General features: G+C 49.6%; 10 protein-coding genes across 10 annotated transcripts in view; 7 read left to right on the top strand and 3 right to left on the bottom strand.

Annotated features, from left to right (window-relative positions):
• Nucleotides 1-1,288: 1,288 nt before the first annotated feature.
• On the top strand, nucleotides 1,289-1,621 carry UREG_06595 (uncharacterized protein; the record flags this gene model as incomplete). The annotated part of the gene is made up of 1 exon (XM_002583582.1): nucleotides 1,289-1,621. The coding sequence occupies one exon, from the start codon at nucleotides 1,289-1,291 to the stop codon at nucleotides 1,619-1,621; it is 333 nt and encodes a 110-aa protein (XP_002583628.1).
• Nucleotides 1,622-2,336: 715 nt separating this feature from the next.
• On the bottom strand, nucleotides 2,337-3,500 carry UREG_06596 (uncharacterized protein; the record flags this gene model as incomplete). Its single annotated transcript, XM_002583583.1, has 1 exon — nucleotides 2,337-3,500. One exon carries the CDS (start codon nucleotides 3,498-3,500, stop codon nucleotides 2,337-2,339), a length of 1,164 nt encoding a protein of 387 aa, XP_002583629.1.
• A 2,211-nt stretch (nucleotides 3,501-5,711) lies between these two features.
• UREG_06597 (uncharacterized protein) lies at nucleotides 5,712-6,473 on the bottom strand (the record flags this gene model as incomplete). The annotated part of the gene is made up of 1 exon (XM_002583584.1): nucleotides 5,712-6,473. One exon carries the CDS (start codon nucleotides 6,471-6,473, stop codon nucleotides 5,712-5,714), a length of 762 nt encoding a protein of 253 aa, XP_002583630.1.
• A 1,090-nt stretch (nucleotides 6,474-7,563) lies between these two features.
• UREG_06598 (uncharacterized protein) lies at nucleotides 7,564-9,463 on the top strand (the record flags this gene model as incomplete). Its single annotated transcript, XM_002583585.1, has 2 exons — nucleotides 7,564-7,779; nucleotides 7,832-9,463. 2 exons carry the CDS (start codon nucleotides 7,564-7,566, stop codon nucleotides 9,461-9,463), a joined length of 1,848 nt encoding a protein of 615 aa, XP_002583631.1.
• Nucleotides 9,464-10,953: 1,490 nt separating this feature from the next.
• UREG_06599 (uncharacterized protein) lies at nucleotides 10,954-12,297 on the bottom strand (the record flags this gene model as incomplete). The annotated part of the gene is made up of 2 exons (XM_002583586.1): nucleotides 10,954-11,556; nucleotides 11,617-12,297. 2 exons carry the CDS (start codon nucleotides 12,295-12,297, stop codon nucleotides 10,954-10,956), a joined length of 1,284 nt encoding a protein of 427 aa, XP_002583632.1.
• A 1,740-nt stretch (nucleotides 12,298-14,037) lies between these two features.
• Nucleotides 14,038-14,963, top strand: UREG_06600 (uncharacterized protein; the record flags this gene model as incomplete). Its single annotated transcript, XM_002583587.1, has 3 exons — nucleotides 14,038-14,288; nucleotides 14,350-14,798; nucleotides 14,854-14,963. 3 exons carry the CDS (start codon nucleotides 14,038-14,040, stop codon nucleotides 14,961-14,963), a joined length of 810 nt encoding a protein of 269 aa, XP_002583633.1.
• A 1,073-nt stretch (nucleotides 14,964-16,036) lies between these two features.
• UREG_06601 (uncharacterized protein) lies at nucleotides 16,037-17,321 on the top strand (the record flags this gene model as incomplete). The annotated part of the gene is given in 3 exon segments (XM_002583588.1): nucleotides 16,037-16,503; nucleotides 16,523-16,762; nucleotides 16,820-17,321. 3 exon segments carry the CDS (start codon nucleotides 16,037-16,039, stop codon nucleotides 17,319-17,321), a joined length of 1,209 nt encoding a protein of 402 aa, XP_002583634.1.
• A 1,599-nt stretch (nucleotides 17,322-18,920) lies between these two features.
• UREG_06602 (arsenical-resistance protein) lies at nucleotides 18,921-20,212 on the top strand (the record flags this gene model as incomplete). Its single annotated transcript, XM_002583589.1, has 4 exons — nucleotides 18,921-19,152; nucleotides 19,214-19,356; nucleotides 19,409-19,495; nucleotides 19,556-20,212. The coding sequence occupies 4 exons, from the start codon at nucleotides 18,921-18,923 to the stop codon at nucleotides 20,210-20,212; spliced, it is 1,119 nt and encodes a 372-aa protein (XP_002583635.1).
• A 1,126-nt stretch (nucleotides 20,213-21,338) lies between these two features.
• On the top strand, nucleotides 21,339-21,986 carry UREG_06603 (VEG136 protein; the record flags this gene model as incomplete). The annotated part of the gene is made up of 1 exon (XM_002583590.1): nucleotides 21,339-21,986. The coding sequence occupies one exon, from the start codon at nucleotides 21,339-21,341 to the stop codon at nucleotides 21,984-21,986; it is 648 nt and encodes a 215-aa protein (XP_002583636.1).
• A 1,102-nt stretch (nucleotides 21,987-23,088) lies between these two features.
• UREG_06604 (uncharacterized protein) overlaps nucleotides 23,089-23,950 on the top strand; it is a gene marked incomplete at both ends in the record, with an annotated part of 3,550 nt that continues 2,688 nt past the window's right edge. The window contains 2 exons of the mRNA XM_002583591.1: nucleotides 23,089-23,626; nucleotides 23,679-23,932. Coding sequence (XP_002583637.1) covers nucleotides 23,089-23,626; nucleotides 23,679-23,932 — 792 coding nt within the window. The remainder of the gene's footprint in view (nucleotides 23,627-23,678; nucleotides 23,933-23,950) is intronic.

Consider the following 23,950-nt stretch of genomic DNA (forward strand, 5'->3'; position numbering starts at 1 on the left):
AAGCCGTCGCCTCACTGCCAGGGCACTTTTTTACTTCGGACCGTACTAGTGCCACGAAGGACCTTCGACAACATATCTTGAAAGTCGCACGAGCAACGTTTTGGTTTGGGCGACCAAGATTTCGGGGAAACACAAATTGCTTGTGTTCAACTTATCCACTTAGATCACCCCTTTATCCTCAATTGTTCCCAAAAACCAGCAGAGCACAATGCTGCTTTGCATCGACCCGTCATTGAAGTCGGAACAAAATAGCCGGAGCGCCAAAGATCATCACAGCCTCACTTCTTTTCCTTTCCCTTCAAAGAGAAGTTGCATGGCCTCATGTGAAACCTCCCAGCTGACTGTCTGTTGGCCTCGCTCCAGCAGCAGCATTATCTTGACCCAGCACATGAGCTATAAAGCTCATAAATGCAGCCGCATCGGGTCCACCATCCCCATTCTCGCAGCGTTCTCTCCATTTCCGAACTCGACCCAGGCCCCTGGTAAATCCCTTTTCGACAGTCCATGGACCTCTACTCGTTCCCATTCTTTGGCCATGACCGTCTCTGCCCCGACCGCGCTTCCGGCCCTGAGCTGGAGGCCTCATTTCCACCCATTCTTCTTCCAGCGTGAGTTTGTGAATATCCCGAAGTCGAGAACGGAGCGTGGGATACTTGATAAACAGATCTTGTAGCTCCTGCGGCTTATCAATTCCAGCGAATGGCAGGCCATTTTTCGACGGCCGGGTATCGCGGTTACCTAGATCCTTGCTCTGGCTGGAGTCGGCGGTAGGAATGTATTTTGAGGCTTCATCCTGAGGGGCTTCGACTGCTGGATTTGGGGTGCAGTTTGATTTATGTGCTTGTGAGCACCCTAGAGAACAGCTAAAAAAAAATAGTGTTAGATTTGTTGAACGGAGAGGTTGAACGACGTCAGATTGCTTACCTGTGAAGCCCACACGCAGGACAGCGGTATTTGAATGGCTCGCTATTGCAAACCTGGCACAATGACATTCTAACGGGGCCGTGGATCTCAGGAGCAATATGTTGAGCTCGGATGTTGTAGCTGAATCGTTTGAGGCCGAGGAGATAAATACCTTGACGCAGTTGGCATGAGTAGCCTTCCGTAGTTGAATTAACTCACTAACTAGCTAGTTAACTAGTTAACTGACTAGTTAATGCCACGGAATATAGCACAACTTCAACCGCAATATCAGCACAACGAACTGTGAATCTCGAAACTCTACAAACAAAATCATTTTCACAATTCATTCCAACTCCACCATTCCACCATTCACACCAACTCTACCATGTCCGCCCGCACCCCCCTCCAAGCCCGCTCCATCTACCGCTCCCTCCTCCGCGAATTCCCCCAGCGGCCACTCTCTTCTCCCTCCCCGCTCCAGAAGCGGATTCGCACCTACCTATCGAATCCCGACGGACCGCCTTCCCACACCGCCCAAACACGTCTCGAGGAGGCGGAGCAATTCGCCCAGTATCTGCGGGCCCAGCGGCAGTACACGACGCTGCTGGAGCGGTATAACCCCGGCGCCGACATGGATGAGCAGGAACGGGTGCGGTTGACGGCTAGACGGGTGGGAATGAATTTGCCGGTGGAGATGAAGGATGGGAAGGGGTCGTGAGGAGAAGGAGGAGGAGCGAGGGAAGGGATTGGCGTTTTTGCCCATTATCTAAAATAACGGGGAAATTGTACAGGGGTTTCTTTTTCCTCCTTCAGGCGTTCGTCGTGCGATGCGCTCGAATTTTCTCCAGAGAGGAGGGTCGGAGTTCAAAAACGGAGTCTGGCTGGGACTGTGGTGGATTTTGCTTCGCGTTTTACGGAGGTATCCCGTGTCTAGGGTGCTTTGCGCCTCGAAGGTCTCAGTCCTTGTTCTCCCGTTCAGATTGAGAGGCGTGCTTTTGCATTTGCCGACAGGAGTTTGGGGAGCCGGCGAACAATTTGACGCAAGCATACCGCAACGAGAGTGCATTAATTGTATGCCTCCATATCCGTTTCTCGCGCTTTTCGATTAAACTCCGATTGGTGATCACGTCTAAAAGTCAGGAGATGGCACCGATTTGAAGGATGGAGACGATTCATTATCCGGCTTTTAACAAAGAGCCATCGAGATTGAGGGTGTTTTCATTTCCAATGCCAAATATATAGGTAGATGGTATCATGTCTATGCTAGGGTGAGAAAAAGCCAATATAACCTCATCAAGGACTGCGGGAACGCCATAATTAGATGCCAAATGCTAAATGCCAAAACATAAACAGAATAAATCCCAGTGTACGCCGCGGGCACTCCTGTAGGATGTCTTCCCGCTCAAAAAAATCACCAGGCCCAAACATGTAGATTACACCCTGGCAGCTCGAGCCATCCGTTTTTCCACGTACGAACTCGCTGCTGAGTTGAAAAACCTCGAAAACAAGTTCCCGTTGGCGCTCATTCCATGGCCCTTGGTAGGTCTCAAATGTTGCTGGGGGCCATGGGTCGGGAACACGTGGGGTTTGATTTTCGGCTGATGTTGAATAGTGACATAGCTTGACAACATTGACGGACTCTGCTTGCCTTCGTCGACGACAAAATCCGCGGTCGAGTGCGTGCTGAAACTTGCTGGAGTTCCTCGAGAGCTTGGAGCAATGCTAGAGGACCGGGATGAGGAACCACGGATGCTGGCCTCGTAACTTAGACCGGGGACATCTTTGAGAGAGGGGGGAGAGAGGGAGCGACCGCTGCTGTAAGAGGATTGACGACGCTTGTGATGCGACCCAGCTCTGCTAGAAACGGACCGGGGAGAATCGTAGACACCTCCAGTTGGCATGCAACTGGGCGGCGACAGGTTTCGAGACTGGGATTTTTGTAGCAAGGCCAATTGGCGCTGCCACTCATTCCCGCGAACGGTTTCTATTTCATCCCGCAACTTGAGGCGATCCCTAATTGGCGCGAGGAACGGCTCAAAATGTTCCAGAATATCGCTTTCCGTGACTCGAGTCTCCCAATTCAGCAACGCGAGCAGCTGACGTTCCATCAAATTGACTTCGGTCAATGCGAATCCGAATCCTTCGTAATTGTCCACAATAGTATAACGTGCCCAATGTTTGTTTTTGGGACTCGAATCGTTGAGGTTCTTGGCGGCAAGTATGAGGGACGCCAAAAATATCCGGTGAGGCGTACACCGCATGCCTTTCGACATCGGAGGCAGCTTGGCACGCAATCTGGCGAGGAACACCAGCGAAGTCATCAATGTGGGTACCTCGACGTGCGATCGCCTGACGAGGTTGCGGATAAACGTCTCGACTGATGGAAGAGGAGCGAGGTCGGGATTGGGGCTGTCGGGTGGAGTGAGGGGCTGCCCCTGGCTGTATGTAGACAGCATAACTTCGTCTTCGCAGCGGAGGACCTGGGTTGCTTTCTGGGCCAAATATCGGATCATATCATTGGAGACCGGCGACATGATGAATTCATTCATGGCCTCTCGATCGTAAGAGGAAGCGGATCTCGTCATGGCTGCGGGCATGATTCCGGGAAAGCGAGGAAGCAAAACTCGATGTTGCAGAACCCCCCTTGAAGCAAGTTGAAAAGGGGCTGGAGCTTGTGGAACGTGAACGAATATGCTCAAAAGCAAGCAGACAGCCGCAGACCAGTGTGGTAATTGCCCGGGCGAAAGAGCTTCGCCAAATGGTGGACGGAAGCAGAAGTGTAGATTATTAGATTATTAGATTCAGCGTGGTATACTAAAGCTTCAATGCTAGTATCCGGCCAGCGGAATGATTCGAAGGTGTGATCGTGCAGCGAGGGAAGAGCCTTGAACAAGCTAGAGTGCACGGCAATGATAGTTAGCGACATGAACCAGAGAGAAGCTGTGACCATGATAGCGGTCAGGAGAGGCTATACTCGACGAACCTAAAACTTTTGTATTCAAAAGAAAGAAGCAAAGCGACTGACTGTACCAGTTGGTCCTGGCAGGCGTTTTCAAAAACGAACAAATTGCGGGGGAGTATACCGGATACACCACGCAAAGCTTTTGGAGTAGCAAATGATCAAGAAGAAAGAAAGAGAGAACGATAAGGAAATTCGTTAGGAAAAGGTACCTTTAGGATGAAAAGGCACATGAGATGAAAGCATGCGGTCAGCTCTCGTGAAAGAGCGAGTGGACGAGGTCAGACACGCCCACAATATATATCTGCATCCAACGAAGAAACACACCGACTGGAGGCTCCGTCGGGTCATCAACAGTTCCCGTCTGGACCAGGATCACGTTCTGCAGACAAAGCCAGGCATGGGGCCGGGCGGCTGCTGGATCACGGCCAGCGCCAAAGTCATCGCAGCCAACAGCCAGTGGCGGACGCGGTGGGCGAGTGCGCGACCTCAGGAAGTCCGCGGGAGTGGCAGCGTGATTGGGACAGAAGCAGCACAACTACGCGCCGTGGTGGGAATCCCCAGGCCGGGCCCAGGGGGGTTCGTGTTAGGGGAGTGTTTGACCCGGCCTATTAATAAGTGCCATCACGCGTTGTCGTTGACCGAGAGCTTCGCGCCGTGACCACGCACGGCATTCATTCGTCCACTGGCTGGACGCAGGGGTCGGGTCTGTTTCACGCCTGGGATATTTTCAGCTCGCGCCGGCCAACAGAATCCTGGAGATGCAGGGGAGCACAGGCCAGACGGGGGCACCAAGGCTCTGATCAGCGAGCTCTGCGTTGACTGGGCTGCCAGAAGGCCCAATCAGCCTGGCTGGCTTCGACGGTTGCACGCTGTCCTGTGACGGATTTATTTATTTAGTGAGTGGCGCCTAGCCGCCCAGCACAAAGACTGGCTGCCAGTGTGCTCGAATCATCCCCAGCACCCGACTGGCGGTCGAAACACTCTGCTTCGAAGCACATCTTCAGCACCAATCAATCTCCCTCGAGAAACTAATATCGCAAGTCCCTGCACGCCCGAAACACCACGTCTGAACTGGTCAACCCAACCGATGATTCGGCCCCCTTCGCAGGTTTATCTGTCCCAACCTCCGAGAGTCAATCCAGTGATTGTCTACAATGATCACAAGTCGACTCAGTGGTCTGCTGAGTAGCTAACTAGTTTAGTCTGACAGTCGCGAGCCACATCCAACTGTCCTCGGGACTTTCATGGATCTGTATATTAATGTCTCCAACCTTCACAAGACATGCCCCCAAGATCTCAGCATTGTGGGAGCAGTTGATCACTAATACTCCAAATCTGTTGGATGTATATTCCCCAATAAATAACCTGGTTTGACTTCTACTTTCAACTAATATGCAACACCCGGAGCTAGCTACACATGATGCATCCACATGCAGAATTGAAAATATTGCAGCAATGCTAGCAGACATGAACACAAAGCCAATAAGGATCAGGAAACAAGACTAGAGTCAAAACAGCATTGCAAAACAAAACAACATCAAAGCACAGCAGCGCAAAAGACAGACAGAGCAGAGAGAGATGCAGAAATACACGGCAAAGCATGGCAAAACAGAATAGCAAGTTGGATGAGTGCAAGGTGAAGAAACACAACAGGATTCAAAAGAGAAGACCATCCAGTGAACTAAGAATGCAAAAAAGCTGCAGAATCAGACCTTGTTATGGCAGGGAACCGATGCATTGCAAGAAGAGAAAGCAAGACACAACGATAAGACTTCAGGAACACGATTGGTTGCAGTCGGAGTTTTGGTCTCAGTTCGCAAATGATCTGAGTCGCTCATAGCTTTCCTTATTTAAAAAGATGGGAGAATTTGGACATATCCAGTTTGCCGGGCGTCCTCATTGTTGGGCGTCGACTCTCGAATTTGGCATCGATTTTCCCGGTGTACTGCGCGTCGGCGCCGCGTCTTGGGATCCAAGACCGTCCGTCCTTTTTGAGACGTGCGGCGACTTCCCGGGACGGAAGCTCTCTGTTATCCATCCAGTATTCGCGGGTCCCACGAGGAACTATGTTTGCGTCCTCAAGAGCGCCAACAGACCCGAGCACCCAATCTCGACAGTTCGCACCATCAACAGGTAGGTTGTCTACATTCTCGCCATATTCGTCCAGCACTTTTGCAGCGCGTTGCCTGCCTGAGCGAGACAGCCTTGTCAACTCGCTTCGACCGTACGATGATTTCGATCCGAGCGGAAATCGTTTGCGTTCGTACTGGAAGTCACTATTGTTCGCTGCTTTCCGCACATGGAAGAGATCCCCTTGGGTAGATCCGCGGCTAGAGGTCGTTAGGCCCCAATGGGCTCCTGGACGCTGCGGTCCCGTATCGCCTCTGCCCCAGATATTCAAGCTCAAAGCCTGATCGTCGTCACTTGCAGGACTTTCTCTGCCTCTGAGGCGGCTGCTGGAATTAGATCGAGAATGGGGCGTGATCTCCACATATTGACGACTTAACGACTGTCGTCTTGAGCCCGGACCGTTTCCTCCGCTTCTCTCGCTCTCAATGGAACTAGATCGAGTATGAGGCGTGATTTCTATATATCGGCGTGAAGACATATGCCAACTTGGCGAACGCTGTGAATCGAAGTGGATCGACTATCTGACCCCCGAAAGATCCTAGGCTAACTACAAATAAGTACAGCTTTGGCGGCTTTCGGGGGTCAGACGTCGATATGCTCGTGATCTAGACTCGATAGAAACGAGTATAGGCAGGGGAAATGAATAGTATTGAAGGTTTGGTTCTGCAAGGAACTGATTGTCTGAATCCTCGTTGAAGTAGATCAGATCAGACTTTTATATCTTTGGGCTCAGGGGGGGATTTTGATAATTCCCTTGTCATAGGGGATTATCGGCCCCCGTTTGCCTGCATTGTTGATTTACTCTAAGCGCCGCATTATTCTCTGGAACTGGTCCAGAAAGTCAGGCATGAGTCTCGCTGTATTCTATTTTGATATCCACGGAGACTCCTGCAGTTCCTGCATGATAACGATTGGCGGTGGCTATCAGTTCGGTAACTCGGTTTCCAAACCCATGTTTCAGAGCTAGGCAGATTGAGCATACGTCAAGTTCGAACTCCACCTGCAGGGGCTGGTAATCGAAACGGCTTTCTCGAAGCACGATAACGACTGCCTCCTGAGGATCAAGCCATTTTAAAATTTTCCTATATCTTCATGAAATTGCAATGCAGGGCCCATGAAGCTCAGGCGTCAATGAAACATCAACAGGGAACGGCTTTACCGATTGGTAACCAAGTATTCTTGAAGTCGTAGCCCTTGTCAAAACTGCCTTTCACGCACGGTTAAGGCTGCAAGGGAGCAAGGGATTTTTGGAACTGATCGCAGGTGGCCAACCTTCGCAGGATCATCGCAATCATTCGTCGGTTTCATGCTATATGGAAATCGATTAGCCGGTGCATTTGTGCTGTACTATTTTTGGATGGACTACACCTTCATGCACCCGTTAGATAACTCAACGACTTTAAGCGCCCAGCTATCGCGGCATGACGTGCGATGCGCAGGCTCCAGCATAACGCTCTCCAGGGCCACCTGTAATCACTTGCTGCGGCCCTAAATTTAGGCACTCAAATTCTTCGAGAATGGCCAAAAGCCCATTCATGTCGCGATGTACAATTTGATCTTTCGTCTAAATGCAGTCGAGCGGCCAAACCTCTGCGAAAATGAAGCAGCCAGAAAACCTGGAGAATTCTATCTCGCAATATCTCAACCAGCATTCCTTGTCCGTACCATTCAACGATCTTCTATCGCTACTCCCGTCTCTCCTAAAAGAGGCCAGATACTCTGAAATTTGGGGCATTGATTTGGCCAACGGCAGACGCGATCATGTCCACGCAATTCTTGCAAAGGTACGCATTACCAGCGATCGAGCTCCTCAAGCAAAGTCTAAAGAGTAAATAGTTCCTCATCAAGGCCTCCGTGATGCCCTCGTTGCTTGTCGAAAGGACTCAGTGGGCACTTCTTAAGACATTGAAATTGAGAGCCCTGGTGAAGCCTGCAAAGTTCGCTTTTTCCAACGCGCCGCAGTTGGCCGAATTTGTCTATATCACCCGTTATCAAAACCTCCATGTGATGTGGATTCTCCTGGACGAGAAGAAATTGAAACGGTATCGTCATCTAGTTCCGCGACTGAACTCACAGAATCAGCTCATGAACATAGCCCAGGGATTTGTCGAGACACTTGTAGATATCCTCTTTAAAGCTGCCTCTACTTTTAGCGAACTCCAAGCCGCGGTCGTCATAGACTGCTATCCACATCAATATGAAAAAGGCCGCAAGATCGAGCATGGCTATCGCACCGTGCTTAGAAACGGCATTAACGACCTTATTCCCCGGCTTGTCTCAGGCTACCCAGAACTTTTGTCCCGGCTTTTTATTATCAACCCATGCCCCAATGTTTTCTGCACCCTCCCGTTGCCTGACCACGTTCTCCAGTGCACTTGGATTCTGGGAGAACCCAAAGAAGTCGCACAGCATCTGGGTGACGAAGTGCCGCCCCGATATGGAGGCAGGGGCAAATCGCTTAGCGAAAACGATTGCCTCGCGGACGAAAGATCCAAAGGCATCATTGCTCTAGGCAGCAATGTGTCGCTCCAGGAACCTATACCCGTTGGACAAGCTATCGCGCATTCCTCTGAGCAATGGAGTTCCGATTTGGATACTCCGGAAAAGGAAATCAAAATACCTTTCAGCTTCTCTGAACGGATCGGTTTTCCTACGTTTATTCTAGACCCAAAGGATTTAGAGACCTTTCCCGAGCTTTATCCGGGCAAAGGGGGCGCACGTATCGTTCCCATAGCCGATGGAATGCTGGTGAAATATGGGCCTGGTGTACGGCTGGCTGAAGCTGAAGCGTTGCACCTGGCCTCGACATCTACCACCATTGTTACTCCGCAGTTGATAGCCGCCTATATCCTAGAGGACGTATGCTACATCATTATGTCCTACGAAGAAGGGGCAGTGCTGAGTGACCTTTGGGAACGAACAACTCAGGAACAGCAAGATAAGATCGTTTCCCAATTGCGGGACGCAGTGAACCAGATGCGTGCTATTAAAGGAGACTATATCGGCGGGATTGGCCATGTCGCATGCCAGGATCCTATTTTTGACGCTGGCTGGGCCCCTCAGGGTTGTGTCTACGGCCCATACGAGTCGGAAGAGGCGTTCAACGAAGGGATCGTCAAGGCAATGGAAGATAGGTTCGCACCAAAACCAGGGGAGCAAGCATCAACATCAAGTATTCCCGTATCCGAGTACCTAACTCGTCAAACCCTTCGGAGCTTAAAGGGACACGAAATTGTTTTTGCTCACGGGGACCTCAGCCCGGACAACATTATAGTCCGGCCGGATTACACGATAGTGATTGTTGATTGGGGACTGGCTGGATTCTGGCCGGAATACTGGGAGTATTTTCGAGCAACAGTGACGATTCCGATTACAGAAGATTGGGATTTGGTGGTGGAGAAATTCGTCCCGCCGTATTACATCGAAAGTACTATCATGTCGAATACTGCAGCAGTCATATGGAACTGAATGTCGTGTGCAGGCATTTCTGCCGATTGGGGCCTGCCATTGAATAATTTGTGCTTTACGTCTCATGTCGAAAACCAGAGCTCAAAATATGCCGTCAGTTAACAGACATCGCCTCGCTGAAAGTCGGACTACACAAGGGCTTCCATACAGTCGGCTGATACTGGGTTACTTTCCCAATTTCTCTCTTTCTGCGATTAGAGAGCCGTGCATCAGGGGCACCCTCATACGGCATGCTACCGGGTCCATCAATCCAGGCCCTCCTGCTCACGCAACATTTTTCTTTGGATAAATTAATCACCTCCGTCCAGAACTATCTCTCCTCTTTTGCAATATCCAAGCTTCCCGCCCTCCTCTGTTGCCTTCGCACCCGCGATTTAACCTCGACAATTTCCAACATCGGCTTCCGGAATGTTAGCCGCAACACGTCTAAAGCACGTCAGCAGATTTATAACAGAGGCAAAGAACTGGGCTAATATGCAATGAGGGAGTGTTCAAGAGGTTACGCGACTCATGTCCTAGACATATGCGGCATCCTGGGGATAGCGGATATGGGCATTTCGCACGTGAATGAGCGCGAGCTTGTAAACCACGGTCCTGGAAGCTATTTATATGACAGCTGATCGCAATGGAGCAGTTTCCTAGCGCGTTCGATGTTGACGGACATGACGTGAGTTGGAAGGCCTTGTTACTATTCGTTTTCTGCTTTCCCTTTCTCCATTCTTTTCCTATTAATGAATTGTGTACTTTTATAGCTTTAGAAGCAGGGGATTTGTTTGTTTGCAGGTATATTTTTGATGAAATGAACTACATCGTAGTCTTCATTAGTGTGATTCTAATCTTTAATCTTTTAATTCTAAGCTGGTTTGCTGTTATGAGACTTACAGAGATGATTCCTCTCGTTATGTTGCATCCTGATATGATATCAAACTCAAAATGTGAGTTGCATGGCCCAAAGTAAATGAATGATTCAGTGGGTTTGATGTTTAAGCCAGGCTTTCTGTAGGCACGGTCATTTGTCCTTTATTTTAACAATATTATCAGGTTAAGATAGTTCAATATAGACAAGTGTTTGTATTCTATCTAAACCGGTGTCATATATATAAAAAGGAAAAGATGGTAGATAACTGTAGAAGTCAATGCGATAAGGCGCGTAAAGGAGAGACCAAGTGAGCATAGCGGCCGTAATATCAAATTTAACCAGTAGGAAAGAGTAGATAGGAGCAAAACAAAACCAAGATGCAATGCAAGTGCGGGCGGCAAATCCAATTTCCATCGCATAACCAACAATTCAAAAAAACAGCAAGTTGAAAAAGCCAGATTCTATAGACATATCAAGGAATGACGATAGGGGATATGAAACTTGAGCGGTGAGCTGCGAGCGTAAGAGCAGGACCAAGAACCACAACAAAGGAAAACATTTGGTCAACTATACTGTAATATAATGAGGCTCTCTTGTTGGGGGTATCGGGTGAACTGCCAGCGGTAGATCCTTATTCTCCGACAAAGGAGATTTTCTTAAGCTCCTCCAAGCACTTTTGCGCGGTCCAGCGTTTATCGGGGTTTTGTTCAAGCATACCAGCCAATAAAGGTCGGAAGGAAGAATCGAATCTTTTCAAGAGTTTATATATACCCCGAATATATGACTTGGCGGCTTCGATATTGTCAAAATGGTCAAAAATCTCGGTTGCTCCGTAGGGACTCCCCTTTCTCAGCACCAACATACTGAGCGCAAGCGCCCAAATGTCTGCTGCCGGCGTATATGGACGTCCGTGGAAGAGCTCGGGTGCGTAAAAGGGAACATTTCCGTAGTTGGACCTGGTAAGCGTCTTCTTGGTGGCTCTACTGAAGCCAACCAACTTCACTTGGCTAGGGCAAATGGAGTTGATCACAATATGGGAGGGCGTAATGTTCCCGTGGGTGATACCGCGGTCGTGGAGGTATTCAAGTGCGCTGAGGGTGTGGCGTAAGATGTCCCTGATACCAACTAAAGGCACGTCGTAATCATCAACGGGGCCATGGGGAAGGTGTTCCATGACAATGTAGTGCAGCCCATCCTCGGCCTGAAATTCCTCCACGAACTTGACAATGTTTGGCTGTTGCATCCGATAAATTAGCAATGCCATAAGCAGTTGATAGGAATGGGTCTGACTTACGTGTGAAAGGTCCTTGAGAAGTGCAGCCTGGTCGTCGGCAATGAGCATACCCCTCTTTGCCGCATATATGTGTCCGGTTTTGGTATCGACGAGTTTGGTCACTAGCAGGTGAACAGGATCAAGTAGTCCAACCTCCACGTACTGTCTAATCCTTTTGCGACTTTCAATTGCGGTTGGATGGAAAGTTGCCTGGCGGCCAGTGGACTTCTTAATGGGGTTTTCCAGATATTCTTTCAGGTTACATCCGTAGGCCATCCGGTCGCAGTCGTTACGCTGAGGAACGATGGCCCAGAATGAAAAATTCCCGCACTCGATGAGAGATTCCTGCTCAATTATGCGGGTGTCGCCCGGCTTCAACAACATGTAGTCGCCCACAACGGTACCGTGCTCGGACAAGTTCTTGAGCATTAGGACGCCCGCCGCGCTGAAGTCGATGGAGAAATGGGTCTCCGATATCTTCTCCGATGACAGAACAACGTCACAGCTTTGGCTGTGCGATCCAAAAACAAAGCCTTTGGCTGCATCGTTGGGCGCGACGAGAAAGCTTAGACAAATGGCTCGACTTTTCCCAAAATCGAAGGTTTGTTTGACAAGGCGATCCGCGTTCTTGGGCGGAATTAGAGAGGCTCTCGTATAGAGGTTGCGCGGCACAAGAAAAAGGATAACCTTGGAGGGATCCATAACGAATGGTGTTTGAAATGTAATCAAATATCGATGCGCCTGAAGTTTGAAGAGGTTCAGAATAAGACGAAAGGGTCACAGATCAGATGTTTGTCGAAATTGGGACTTGGAGCAAATGAAGGTAGAATGTTTGCGTGATGGATAGTAGATATCAAACAGCAAATTTTGGGGGGGTTTTACCGCTATTTATCCCCTGGAAAACCGAAGTCCAAGGCAGTTCTCAACGGCGGCTCAACTTCTGATAGAGCGCAACCACATCCCCCAATTTCGGTTCTTTGCACAGGGCCGCAGGAAAGAAACGATTATTGACCAGTCTTTTCACAGTAGCCTACTGACTCCCAGGCACCCAGCAGCGCTACGCGCAAAACATCAGTAAACGTCGCAGTCACCAAGGCAGAATTTAGGAAACCACTATATGGCCTAAACGATTCCCGTCTAGACGAAGGCTTAGACTGAATTGGACGTCTTCCCTTCGGACAGCTCTGACTGCTACCGTATACATCAGTCTGCGGCGTAGAAACACCCGCGTTTCATACGCAGGCATCAAGGCAGTAACAGGGAGGAAATGCCAATCAGAGCCAGAAAGAATTTCGTTGTCCACCATGAACGGCGGGAAAGGGCGATTCGCCAGGCTCCAAAATCCATTCAATGCTTGTATATGACGCAATGCAGCTCTTTAGTCTCATGAGCGCAGCTATCAGGAGGAAAACTAAGGCAGATTTGACAAGTATATCTAGCCAAGGACTATGGGAGAACCCTTTGGTGCCTGGTATGAGCTTGTCCCGACAAAAGGAAACGTGTCTCCTGGCGCTAGGGAAGTGCTTGACTGTGGCACAAGAGTTCAAGAACGAGGGCCTTGAAGAAAAAGTGCAAGAAAGGGTTGGATAGCCGTAACAGCCTATCACGGAGGCTGAAATGGTTGGACTGAATCGACCATTGTAGGAACGGTTCTTAGAAATGACTAGGAGGCTTGATGCGGCGAACGGGATCCAGATGAAATCAAGCAGATGGCTCTGGGTTTCAAACATTTTGAACCGCCGACAGTTGAGGCAGATTTGGGTAGAATCTGCTAGACGCCACACCAGGGTGTGGTTCCCAGAACCTATGAAGATTCCGAAACACTTTGGGAGAAACTTGATAATAGAGCCAATGGATTTTGCGGGGTTCGCTCGTCCATCCGGCGTCTATGACGGGGAGTAGAGCTGAATCCGCCAGCTTTCTTCCACGGTATATTGATAGGGTTTCAGTTGATGGAACAAAAGCGACAAGCAAATCGCTAATGAGTTGTACCCTAACTAGCAGGGGTCCATAGAAACAATCTCAATGCTCGCATGCTGCGCATGAAAGGGTGCCTGTTGAGGCGCTGTGGTTCAGGATGAACCAAGAGGTCAAATGGGATGTTGGGATGAAGCGCCGAGGATGAGGCTGGGCAGGTCTTGGTTTGCCAGTTGGGTGGTGAACTAACTAGTGTGTCCCTTCAACTGTGCCCATCATGCCAAACATCCATCTCTTAAGGCTTGGGAGTCTTCTCTGCGCATCACTGAAATGGAAAATGACGAGTCTGCCTGGAGCCATGGGATATTTAAGTATCCCCAGTTCGCTTTGTCGGGGAATGGCTCAGAATCATTTTACATATTCATCTATCCGACTCCCTTCCACATCCAAACCTGATATTACGTGACTAGTTAATTGTTGCTCCGAAGAGATCAAGAGTTTCTCCTCTTTATATTTTATCCAAACATGTCTATGGTAGCCGTTACACCCTTTGTAGAAGGCGGTGTTCATCCCCTCCAGTTGACGAGAGCGCTTGAGAAAGTCGCAGCAATGCCCCAGCACCGGCCCGATGAGAAGGAAGATGACACTGCACTCCTATCAGAAGGATATACAGAGTCCCAAGAAGAAAAAGGGAAAGAGAAAGATTCTGGCTACGTTCCGCCTTGGTCGACGGAGACCCCGAAAGTCCCAGTCATCTTCCCGGGTGATGATTCCGAGTACGTAGCAACAACTGTTCTGGTATCCGAGTTTTTGATGCTAATGAATTGTTGCGATCAGAGATATGACTCTAGAATACAGACAATTCTTCCGCAACCTCGCAATGAAGGAATCAATCAGAATGCTCCTGCCCAAGTATGGGCCAAACGACGGAAGATACGAAGGAAAGCCTGAACAACCCAAGCCGTCAGGTCCGCTAAAATTATCCAAAGAACTCAGTGACCAGCTAGGAGAAAGTATGAAGAGAATGGGGATACTTGATCATCCGGAGCTGCTGGCTTCGGACTCGAGCGATGAAAGCACCGCTTCGAAGAAACGCACGCCGTCGTCAATGCTGCCCCATGGAAAGTCATCTCGGAAGAAAGATCGCCAGCGAAATGCGAATGACGCCAATGTCAACATTGACATCCGACTGAGCCTTGACCATGCCTTTTCCGCGCTGGTGCAAGGCGCGAAGCAAGGAGCCGATGATAGTTCCAAACCCGTGAAGAGCAAAGCCGTTTTTAATGGTAGGTCCTTATTCCACGGGTGGTATAGATTACCAGCGCTGACTTGAAATATTAGTGCACGAGTATATTGGCCCTCCGAAAATGGGAGGCCTCGTTGCAACCGTTGGTGTTGCTGCTGCCGCTTTTGGGTTTTCTTTGGGGGCTATTTTTTGTCGTTTTGCTTGATATCCCATCTGTTAGTAGTTAACTAGTTAGTTATGGAGTAGCTTCTGGAGTAATTGAAATTCAGCGTTTGTATTCCTTGCTCACAGTTCGCCTTGATAATGTTACTAGTAGGGCAGAATCGAGCGAAAGAGATTCCCAAGTCTCATAGGATCCGGAGTACATTGTCTAGCCGTAAAATTTGGACTGATTATTCTCTGGTTTAAAGTAAGGCGGTACCTCGCAACCACTCTCATAAATCAATTTTCAAGGCCCGTTTGTATGGCTGCGAAGAGTTCTTGTCTCCCATGAGCGTTTGTTTCATGTAGAGACCAGGTTCAGTCCAAATCTCAATCATCCCTTGCTGGCCAGGCCCACTGGCGCCCTGATCTTCCACACGAAGCTGCACTAAAAAGCTTAAGCCAATAAATCTGCGGCTTGAAAGCTGGCGCCTATCATGCAAAACCTCATCGGACCCGTCAAACTGATTCCCAGGAGAATGGGGGAGAGCGAAACGAAACAAATATGCCAAATTACGTCAAGCCATGGGACTCTTTGTCAAATGTGGCGCGTGTGTTTACCTTGAACTAAATCGACAGGGAAGATGGTCCAATGGAGCATATCGTGTGTCTACCTAAGAAATGAAGCATGAAACTGGCAGGCGGTGTTGTGGCATAGAATCGCAAGGGGGCATATGGACGATAGGACGTAGACCACATATTCAAGCTAGTCAAAGGCATCAGGCGTCTCTACCCATATGAAACAACTGGAGACTTGCCAGGCTGACCGTCGCTACGTCCAAGCATAATGCGAGCATCAGGCACCAGAGCTAAATATGCGGCGCTTCTGCACTTGAAGCTCGAATCCAGATGGCCGCCTCTGCGCAGCAAAGAGTTGTTCGACTTCTGAATGCGCCTGATTGTAGGGGCAGGGCTTATAAATACCTCGCTGTTCTCACACCTAGCCCGTTGAAATTCCTGTGAAAGCAAAACCGCCAACTACCTAGCAGAGGTTGCGCTGCAAGTTTTTTGATAATCCTGTGCTCCCCTATCAATTTCTCTGGTGGTTGATTTCTTCTGCCTCCCTCGAACGACCAAATGTCTCGTGGATTCAGTCAGTGGTTTGGAGCTGGCGTTAATCCCTTCGCGTTGAAGGGACGGCTCAAAAATGTTCAGCGCAAAGCCCAACAGAAACAGCAAGAGCGGAAACAGCGAAAACAACAGCAAAAGGACCAGCTTGCTCCTGAAGCGGTGCCACAAAAGGACATAGATGTGGTGCTCGCTGTGGTTTGCGAAGATGAAGGAGAAGATGCCGCCAACGAGAAGCATGCCGAGGATGCCCACGCGAACGAAGCAGCGTTGCAGAAGATTGGGGTATCTCTAGATTTGAATAAACCGGTTTCCTGCGAGCATTTCTCGGAAACACCCGAAAGAATGACAGAAAACAGTGATGCAGGATGTGCCTCTCAACCTGGCTCGTCTCTTTGCTTAGCTCCTTTGGAGCCCAACACAGAACCATCGGCAGCCCCTGACGAGGACAAAGAGGTTTTCGAGGGCTTTGACGGGTAAGTCTTTAATCTCTAGGCAAATAACTCCCAAGTTTGGTTCTGATGATCATCGTCGCAGAGAACATTTTCAAGAACCAGACAAACCGACCTGCGATGCAGACGTTTCAGAGGCACTGGAAAAGAAGACGGAAGAGGATGACCCAGGATGTAACGCTCCTCCCGGAACCGCTCCCAGATCACCATCTCCAGAACCCATCCTAGAACCTCCAAAAGAGTCTGACGACACCGAAACAAAGCCCCCCGAAGTCCCCTTAGAGTATGTATTTCAATACCCCATATCCACGTTTAAGATGCTAATTATTCCGCCTCGCAGGGAGCAGCCTCACGAGCCCAAAAAATCGCCCGGAGACATCCAAACAGGAACTCCGATGAAGGAAGCCATACCTTGCCCGCCGAGTCCTCGTGAACGTGTCGAATCGAGCGATTCAGAATCCGACATCAAGCGAATATTCGCACAAAGGCGCAGATCGAAACGCACGGCACGACAGACACGCGACACTCAAGTCAAAGTCAACGTCCGGCTGACCCTTGACGACGCGCTGTGCGCGGCTGTGCAAGGAAGAATGGGCGAGACTAATACAGCAAAAACTGACCCCGACCCGGAGTCTTCGAGGAGAAACGAGGTCCGTGCCAGCGGAGAATTTACGGAGGATATAGATGCTGGTGATGGGTTACACCCAGTCGAGCAAAGGCGCTGGTTTGAAACCCCGGTGGACTTGTTTAGCCCTTTGGGGATCGGTAGCCTTGTTGCCGTGGGAGTGGTCGCGGCTGCGTTCGGGTTTACTGCGAGGCTTGTCTATGGCCGTTTCGATTAATGAGAACAGATATTTCAGAGCATTTGCAGGGAGTTTAGGTTAACTTGGTAGTTATTGCAATTGAATCAACTTTTATGATTGTCAGACGAGACTTGTCTAACAAGAGAGCAAAAACTCTTGACCAAGCTCTTCGGGGTTATGAGGATAGAAGTACTCCGTAGACGCTTCCCATAGAAACTTGTAGCCATGCAGAGTTAATAATAACAAAAAAACACCTTTCGTTCTTCGGTGAAAACCCTTGGAAGATCAAGGGTTTTTTTGGAGGTTTTTTTTTTCAGGTGATGGCTTCCCCAGGCAAGAGAACCACCGGAAACTACCCCGGTAACCTACTAGCTAGTTGCTAGCTAGCAAGATTACTCGAGCTTTTAGCGCCTGGCAACACAATCTGCTACCAGGTGCCCTCGGCACCCCGCGGGGGATGGCAGTGGGGGATTCGAACCCCGGCTCTTGCGAGTCACCCTCCATGGACTACCGCTCGTCCATGGCACCACACATCAAAATCTCTTGCACAGTTGATGCTTTATCTAGCATGTTCTAATTATCACAAAATGGCCAGCGCCGAAGATGGTTAAAAAATAATGCATGACAGAAAAGTGCAAAAAACACCACTGTGTTGTGGTGAAAACCCCTGTGGAGTTTTTTTGGTAGAGATGCCACCCCTTTTATTTTTCAAAGCATGGAATCCCATGGAGAGGATCCCACGGGGATCGCAGGAGTATGTTATTCTCCGTACCCAGTAGTTCTATGAAGAACCCACTTGAGGAACCCTGTTACTCCGAGCTCAAGAGCCGGCCCCGTGCCAAGTGTGGTCCTTCTCCCATCTTTAGCTGCCGTGAGATCACTTGTTTGGCGATCCAGCACTATTTGGCTAACGGAGCGTCCGCGTGGGAGCGCGGGCCTTAGGCAAGGAAATCCGCGGATTAGATGGCCTTGGGGAGATTCGAACTCCCGTCTCTGTGAGACTCCCTCCAGTGGGTATGCCGTTCACCCATGGCACTGGTCATCCAATTTTATCTAGGTTAACTAAGTTATCATCCCCATTTCTTCTGGTCATTTTCACACCCATGACTTTTATTCAAGATCTAGCCTACAGAGTACTCCGTACTAGCTGGGGCTGCGCATTTCTGGTGCATACGCCCCGTGTATCGAGGAAGTTGGGATTCATGGTCTCACTTTTTTCTATAGCTGTCAGGCAGAATGCAGGAAGGACAGAGTCTTCTAGCCCAAGTGGCGATTATTAATGGAGATACAGCACAAGACACCGACTTTCTTTATTTCAAACGACACAATTTCTTTTCTACTACAAGAGTAGTAAAACGGAATCGTTGCTCCCACAGGCTGTTGTTTGTGGTGCACTTTTGGGATGGAAACCTTAACAAGCAAATGGAAAAATCCTCCAGCCAATCAGCATGGGGGAGTGACATCTCGCCTGGGATTAAAGGTAGAAATCGCGAGTATTTATTCGGGTTGATGCAAGGAGTCGGGTACGGACACTGTATCTTTGGCTGTCAAAGCATATTGCAGGATTGAAGCCGTCAGCCCATTCCAACCAAGAAGGCTCAATTGCTTGTTCCCATAGCTACCCACCCGCATCTCACAATGCCTCCGAGAGACCCAGAATCCAACGGCGATGCTGAAAAGCAAGGCGAGACGCTTATCAAGGAAAGATCCACGGCGGAATCCGTATTCAAAGGACTCGGGATCTTGGATCGGTTCCTGGCGCTTTGGATATTCCTCGCTATGGCAGTTGGCATCATTCTCGGAAACTTCGTGCCAAACACCGGGCCGGCGTTGCAAAAGGGAACCTTTGTCGGAGTCTCGATTCCCATAGGTTGGTAAATCCCTTGTCATTCAAATTCAAGCTTCAAATATTTTGGGCTGACTTGACGTAGCGGTCGGCCTGCTGGTTATGATGTACCCGATCCTGTGCAAGGTGCAATATGAGTCTTTGCATCGAGTGTTCAAAACACGAGAAATCTGGATCCAAATGTGGTTTAGTATTATTGTCAATTGGATCATTGCACCCTTTTTTATGGTAAGCGGTATAGACACTTATAAAGTGGAAATCTAGCTGACCGGCCTACCAGCTGGGATTGGCATGGGCCTTTCTTCCCGATGAGCCTGCGCTCAGAGAAGGGCTTATTCTCGTGGGATTAGCACGATGCATTGCAATGGTAAGTCCTCGGACCAGATCCTGCACGTTTTCGACAATACTGACCATTGCCAACCATCAGGTCTTGATCTGGACTGGCCTTGCTGGCGGCGACAACGACTATTGCGCGATCCTCGTGGCCATAAACTCGCTGCTCCAAATGGTTCTTTTCGCACCTCTGGCCATCCTATTCATACGAGTAATTAGTCACTCGGAGGATCAAGTCAGCGTTTCCTATTCCGTCGTTGCCAAAAGCGTCGCTGTATTTTTGGGTATCCCTCTCGGTGCCGCCATCGTCACCCGGTTCAGTCTTCGAACTCTTGCTGGGCCAAAGTGGTTTGATAATGTCTTCCTTAGATGGGCGGGGCCATGGTCTCTCATTGGACTCTTGTTCACCATTCTCATCCTCTTTGCGTCTCAGGGGGAGCAAGTCGTACACCAAATCGTCTCCGTCGTCCGCGTTGCCGCACCTTTGATTGTTTATTTTGTCGTGATTTTCTTTTGCACTCTGCTGGTCGCGTATCGGTTGGGTTTTGGGTACAGGTTGTCTGCGACTCAAAGTTTCACGGCTGCGAGCAACAATTTCGAGCTCGCCATTGCCGTGGCCGTGGCGACCTTTGGCGCACAGAGTGACCAAGCCCTGGCATCCACAGTTGGTCCCCTGATCGAGGTTCCAGTGCTCTTGGGCCTGGTATATGTCGTCAAGTTCATTGCAAGAAGGGTGGGATGGCAAGCCTAATACCAAGTAGTAATAGTTGATACAAGTGCCATTATCGGCATCGCGACGCGTCACCTGAGATCTATGGCTCCAAGCATACAAAAGTGTAGAACGTGTGCAGGACAAAGGGCTCGGCACTAGTTTTTCCGACATGCTGTGCCCGCCCGCCATCGCAAGCGTCCCTCGAGCGAATCCTAGACCTTCATGCTGAACGTCCTTACGTGTAAGGCTTGCCCGTGAGTCAACATGGTTGGGAAGATTATAAAGATAAACTGAAGTGAGGTCCTGTTGGGACCTCTCTTATTTTATTAATAGTGTCATGCAATGTTCATGGTTGATCCGTTCACTACAATGCTTGTTCCTGATGACTCAGAACTGATGTCATCCCATCGTGAATTTTCTCTGTTTTGCCCCTCTCTTCTCCTTGATGTGCTCTTGTTTGTTCGGCTTTGCTCTCGGTGTTTTTACTTCGACGGATGTTTTGTGGGGGATAGATATCCTTGAGTCAACGTAATGCCTCCCACACAGTGCTTTAACTGTGAATCCGCTCGCGCAGTGATCATCAGACCAAAGAACCGCCACAAGCTCTGCAAGCCTTGCTTCCTCCAAATTTTTGAGACCGAAATCCACGAGACGATTACCCAAAGCTCCTTATTCTATCCCGGCGAGCGAGTTGCCATAGGAGCTAGTGGCGGGAAGGATAGTACCGTGCTTGCCTCTGTTTTAAAGACGCTAAATGAACGATACAACTACGGACTCGACCTCGTGCTCCTATCTATCGACGAAGGGATCAAGGGATACCGAGATGACAGTCTTGAAACTGTGAAGCGAAATGCGGTGCAGTATGATATGCCTTTGGAGATAGTGAGTTATGGCGACCTATACGGATGGACGATGGATCAAGTGGTCGCAGAAATTGGCAAGAAGGGCAACTGCACATACTGCGGAGTATTTCGACGGCAGGCACTGGATCGAGGAGCTGCGAAATTAGATATAAAACATGTCGTTACTGGGCATAATGCCGACGATGTCGCGGAAACCGTGATGATGAACCTCCTTCGCGGTGATTTACCTCGCTTAGCAAGGGGCACATTCATCGTCACGGGGTCATCAGCCAGTGAAATAAAACGCAGCAAGCCGTTAAAATATGCCTATGAGAAGGAAATCGTTTTGTACGCACACCACAAGAAACTTGATTATTTCAGTACCGGAATGCATATACTCGCCTGAGGCGTTCCGGGGAAGCGCTCGGACTCTAATCAAAGATTTGGAAAAGATACGGCCCAGCTCGATCTTGGATATCGTTAAAAGCGGCGAAGATATGGCCGAGTTGGTGCCGCCAGAAATCAGTGGCTCTGCCAGTTGCGCGTCTAAAAACGCGACTTCTGCGAATGCCACAGAAGACTACTCAACAGGTGGATGTGGAAGTCAGAATGGAAGGACTGGTGGCAATGAAATGGCAGAGATGGAGAAGCGACTGGCTGAAAACGAAATAGCCGAGTCTCGCGAGACTGAAATCACGCTTGCCCCCATTACAAAGACCAAGAAACAGCAACTTGCACGAACCAGCCATCGGAATGGTTCAGGTAGCCAAAAGGCAGTGAAGGTTCAGACTATGGGCCAGTGCGAACGCTGTGGTTATCTTTCCAGTCAAAAGATTTGCAAGGCCTGCACTTTACTGGAAGGCTTAAACAAAAGTCGGCCCCAAATGTCGGTAGAAATAGGTGTCGAGGAAGAAGAGGGCAGCTCTACTCTAATGCGTCAGATGGAACGGATTCAAATCTCCAGTGGCTGAGGACGACGTACAGCGTTATATCAAGACACTCACTTACCGGTACGCCATTTCAGGGATGGAAATAAGTGTTTCGGCACAAGGAGCCATGACAGAGTGCTTGATTGGCTCGTCCAAACATGTCTGGGTACCGAAATTCCTAAGAATTCTCGTGGCTGACCTAGAAGGAGGCACCTGCTACTTAGAATTGAGGATTTCAACTGGAAGCCGGACATACTCCTATACGTGACCGCCATCGAGGCCCTCTCTTCCCGTTCACACCGCCCGCAACCGCCAAATGCGATGAGATGGATGAGGTGACTTGCAAGGGGGCTCGAAGATCGATTTATGCATAATGGCATAACAAGGCTGCGGCTGAAAACCGATCGAGGTTGCAGAACGCACTGATATTTGCACTGGGCGATATTGAGCTTAGCCTGCGCGAATTTTAAACGACGTTGATATCCTCAATAGTGAGAGCGCCAAGTGTACACCGTAGAATTTTATCATATGAGATAGCTTTGATTAAATCAGATTATGGTAGCTAGCCTTTGACCTTCGTGTCACTTTTCGTAGCTGCGGAAGTCAATAATGGAGAACGATCAAATCACAGCCTGGAGACAAGCGATGGCACCGGCTGGGCGATTCGTCATCCGCAGTGTGGCTTCCGGATCCTGGATTGCGGCTTCCATCAGGCTGGCCGGAAACCGTCAGCGTTGGGCATCGGAAAGACCACCATCATGTTTGCACTTCGCTCAAGAACATCTCGCAGGGACGGTTCTGATGACCAGAAGCCATCGCTGCCTGTCAGCAAGTTGACCCTTGTCGATCAGTTCAGCCTTAGTTACCGGCAAACAAACATTTTCTCGACTTCCAGCCACGAAAGTCCTTTTTTCCCCAAGACGACAGGCAAAATCGGCTAGGAGACATGAGCTGAAGCAGGGTCATTGTCTACTGAGGTTTACTGCCACAGGGTTGACTATCCTGGATGCGATCCCAACCAGTATCACACTGACGTTGAACGTCTCTCGAGTGAACAACGTCTGCCTGGATTGTCGCGTGTGGGACCCGTACCAGCCATCAGCACCTCCAAGACCTTCAAGGGAGGCGTGGAATCAAAATAAGCATGCCGTGGACTTCGTATACCGGTGTTTCTACGCCAGGTTCTGCATCTGAAACCGCCTCGACGCCGAGCCCAAAGAGCTCCAACCGCACTCATGGGTCTTTTCTGAATCCGAACGACAACATCCCACACGCTCACACCCATCGAGGCTCGTCACCGTCAATGTCCCGTCGTACGCATTCACGGTCCTTCAGCAATCCGTTTCCGTCTCTCTTTGGCGGGAAGAAGAAGCTAGATCAGCACGCCAGCCGAAACCCACTCCTAGACGTCATAGACCATGAGCCTAGCCTTCAACAAGGACTCTCTCGATCATTAAGCCCTGGCAGGCATCGAGGCTCACCGGCGCCTGTACCTCCGGATCACCATGTAATTCGGAGATGTATGACTTGCGACCATTCAAATTCCTTTCCTTATGGCAAAAAGGGCTTCCGATGCGGGAAGTGTACAATGATGAATGATTTAGAGCTCTCTGGCTCCTCTCAGCTCCGAGTCCCGTCATGTGATGGAATGGGAACCCCTGATCTGCTTGCGCAAGGAAGAGGTCTGCTTTTCCCTTGTCACAGGAGTATTTGATGAGTACTGACTGAGTATAGTCTCTGTGGAAAGAACGCGCAAAATCATTAGTAACTGCATTCGATCCTATTTGACTGCCCAGCTTGAAAGCTCTGAGAAACTTACTCCACCGCCAAATCCGGGGGAACCTTTGATCCCAGGGCGTGAGGTGTCGGAAGGTGGTTTAAATTGTCCTCGTGAACCATTTCTTGCCGAGAAGACTCTACCCAAAGTTGACGAGCATCCTGCTGAGCTGGCAGAGCCGGCAGTCAAACCCGACGACTTTATTGGCGACGTCAAGCAAACTGGCGCA

The sequence above is a fragment of the Uncinocarpus reesii genome, genomic scaffold, assembly GCF_000003515.1.
Source record: "Uncinocarpus reesii 1704 scaffold_4 genomic scaffold, whole genome shotgun sequence".
NCBI lineage: Eukaryota > Fungi > Ascomycota > Eurotiomycetes > Onygenales > Onygenaceae > Uncinocarpus > Uncinocarpus reesii.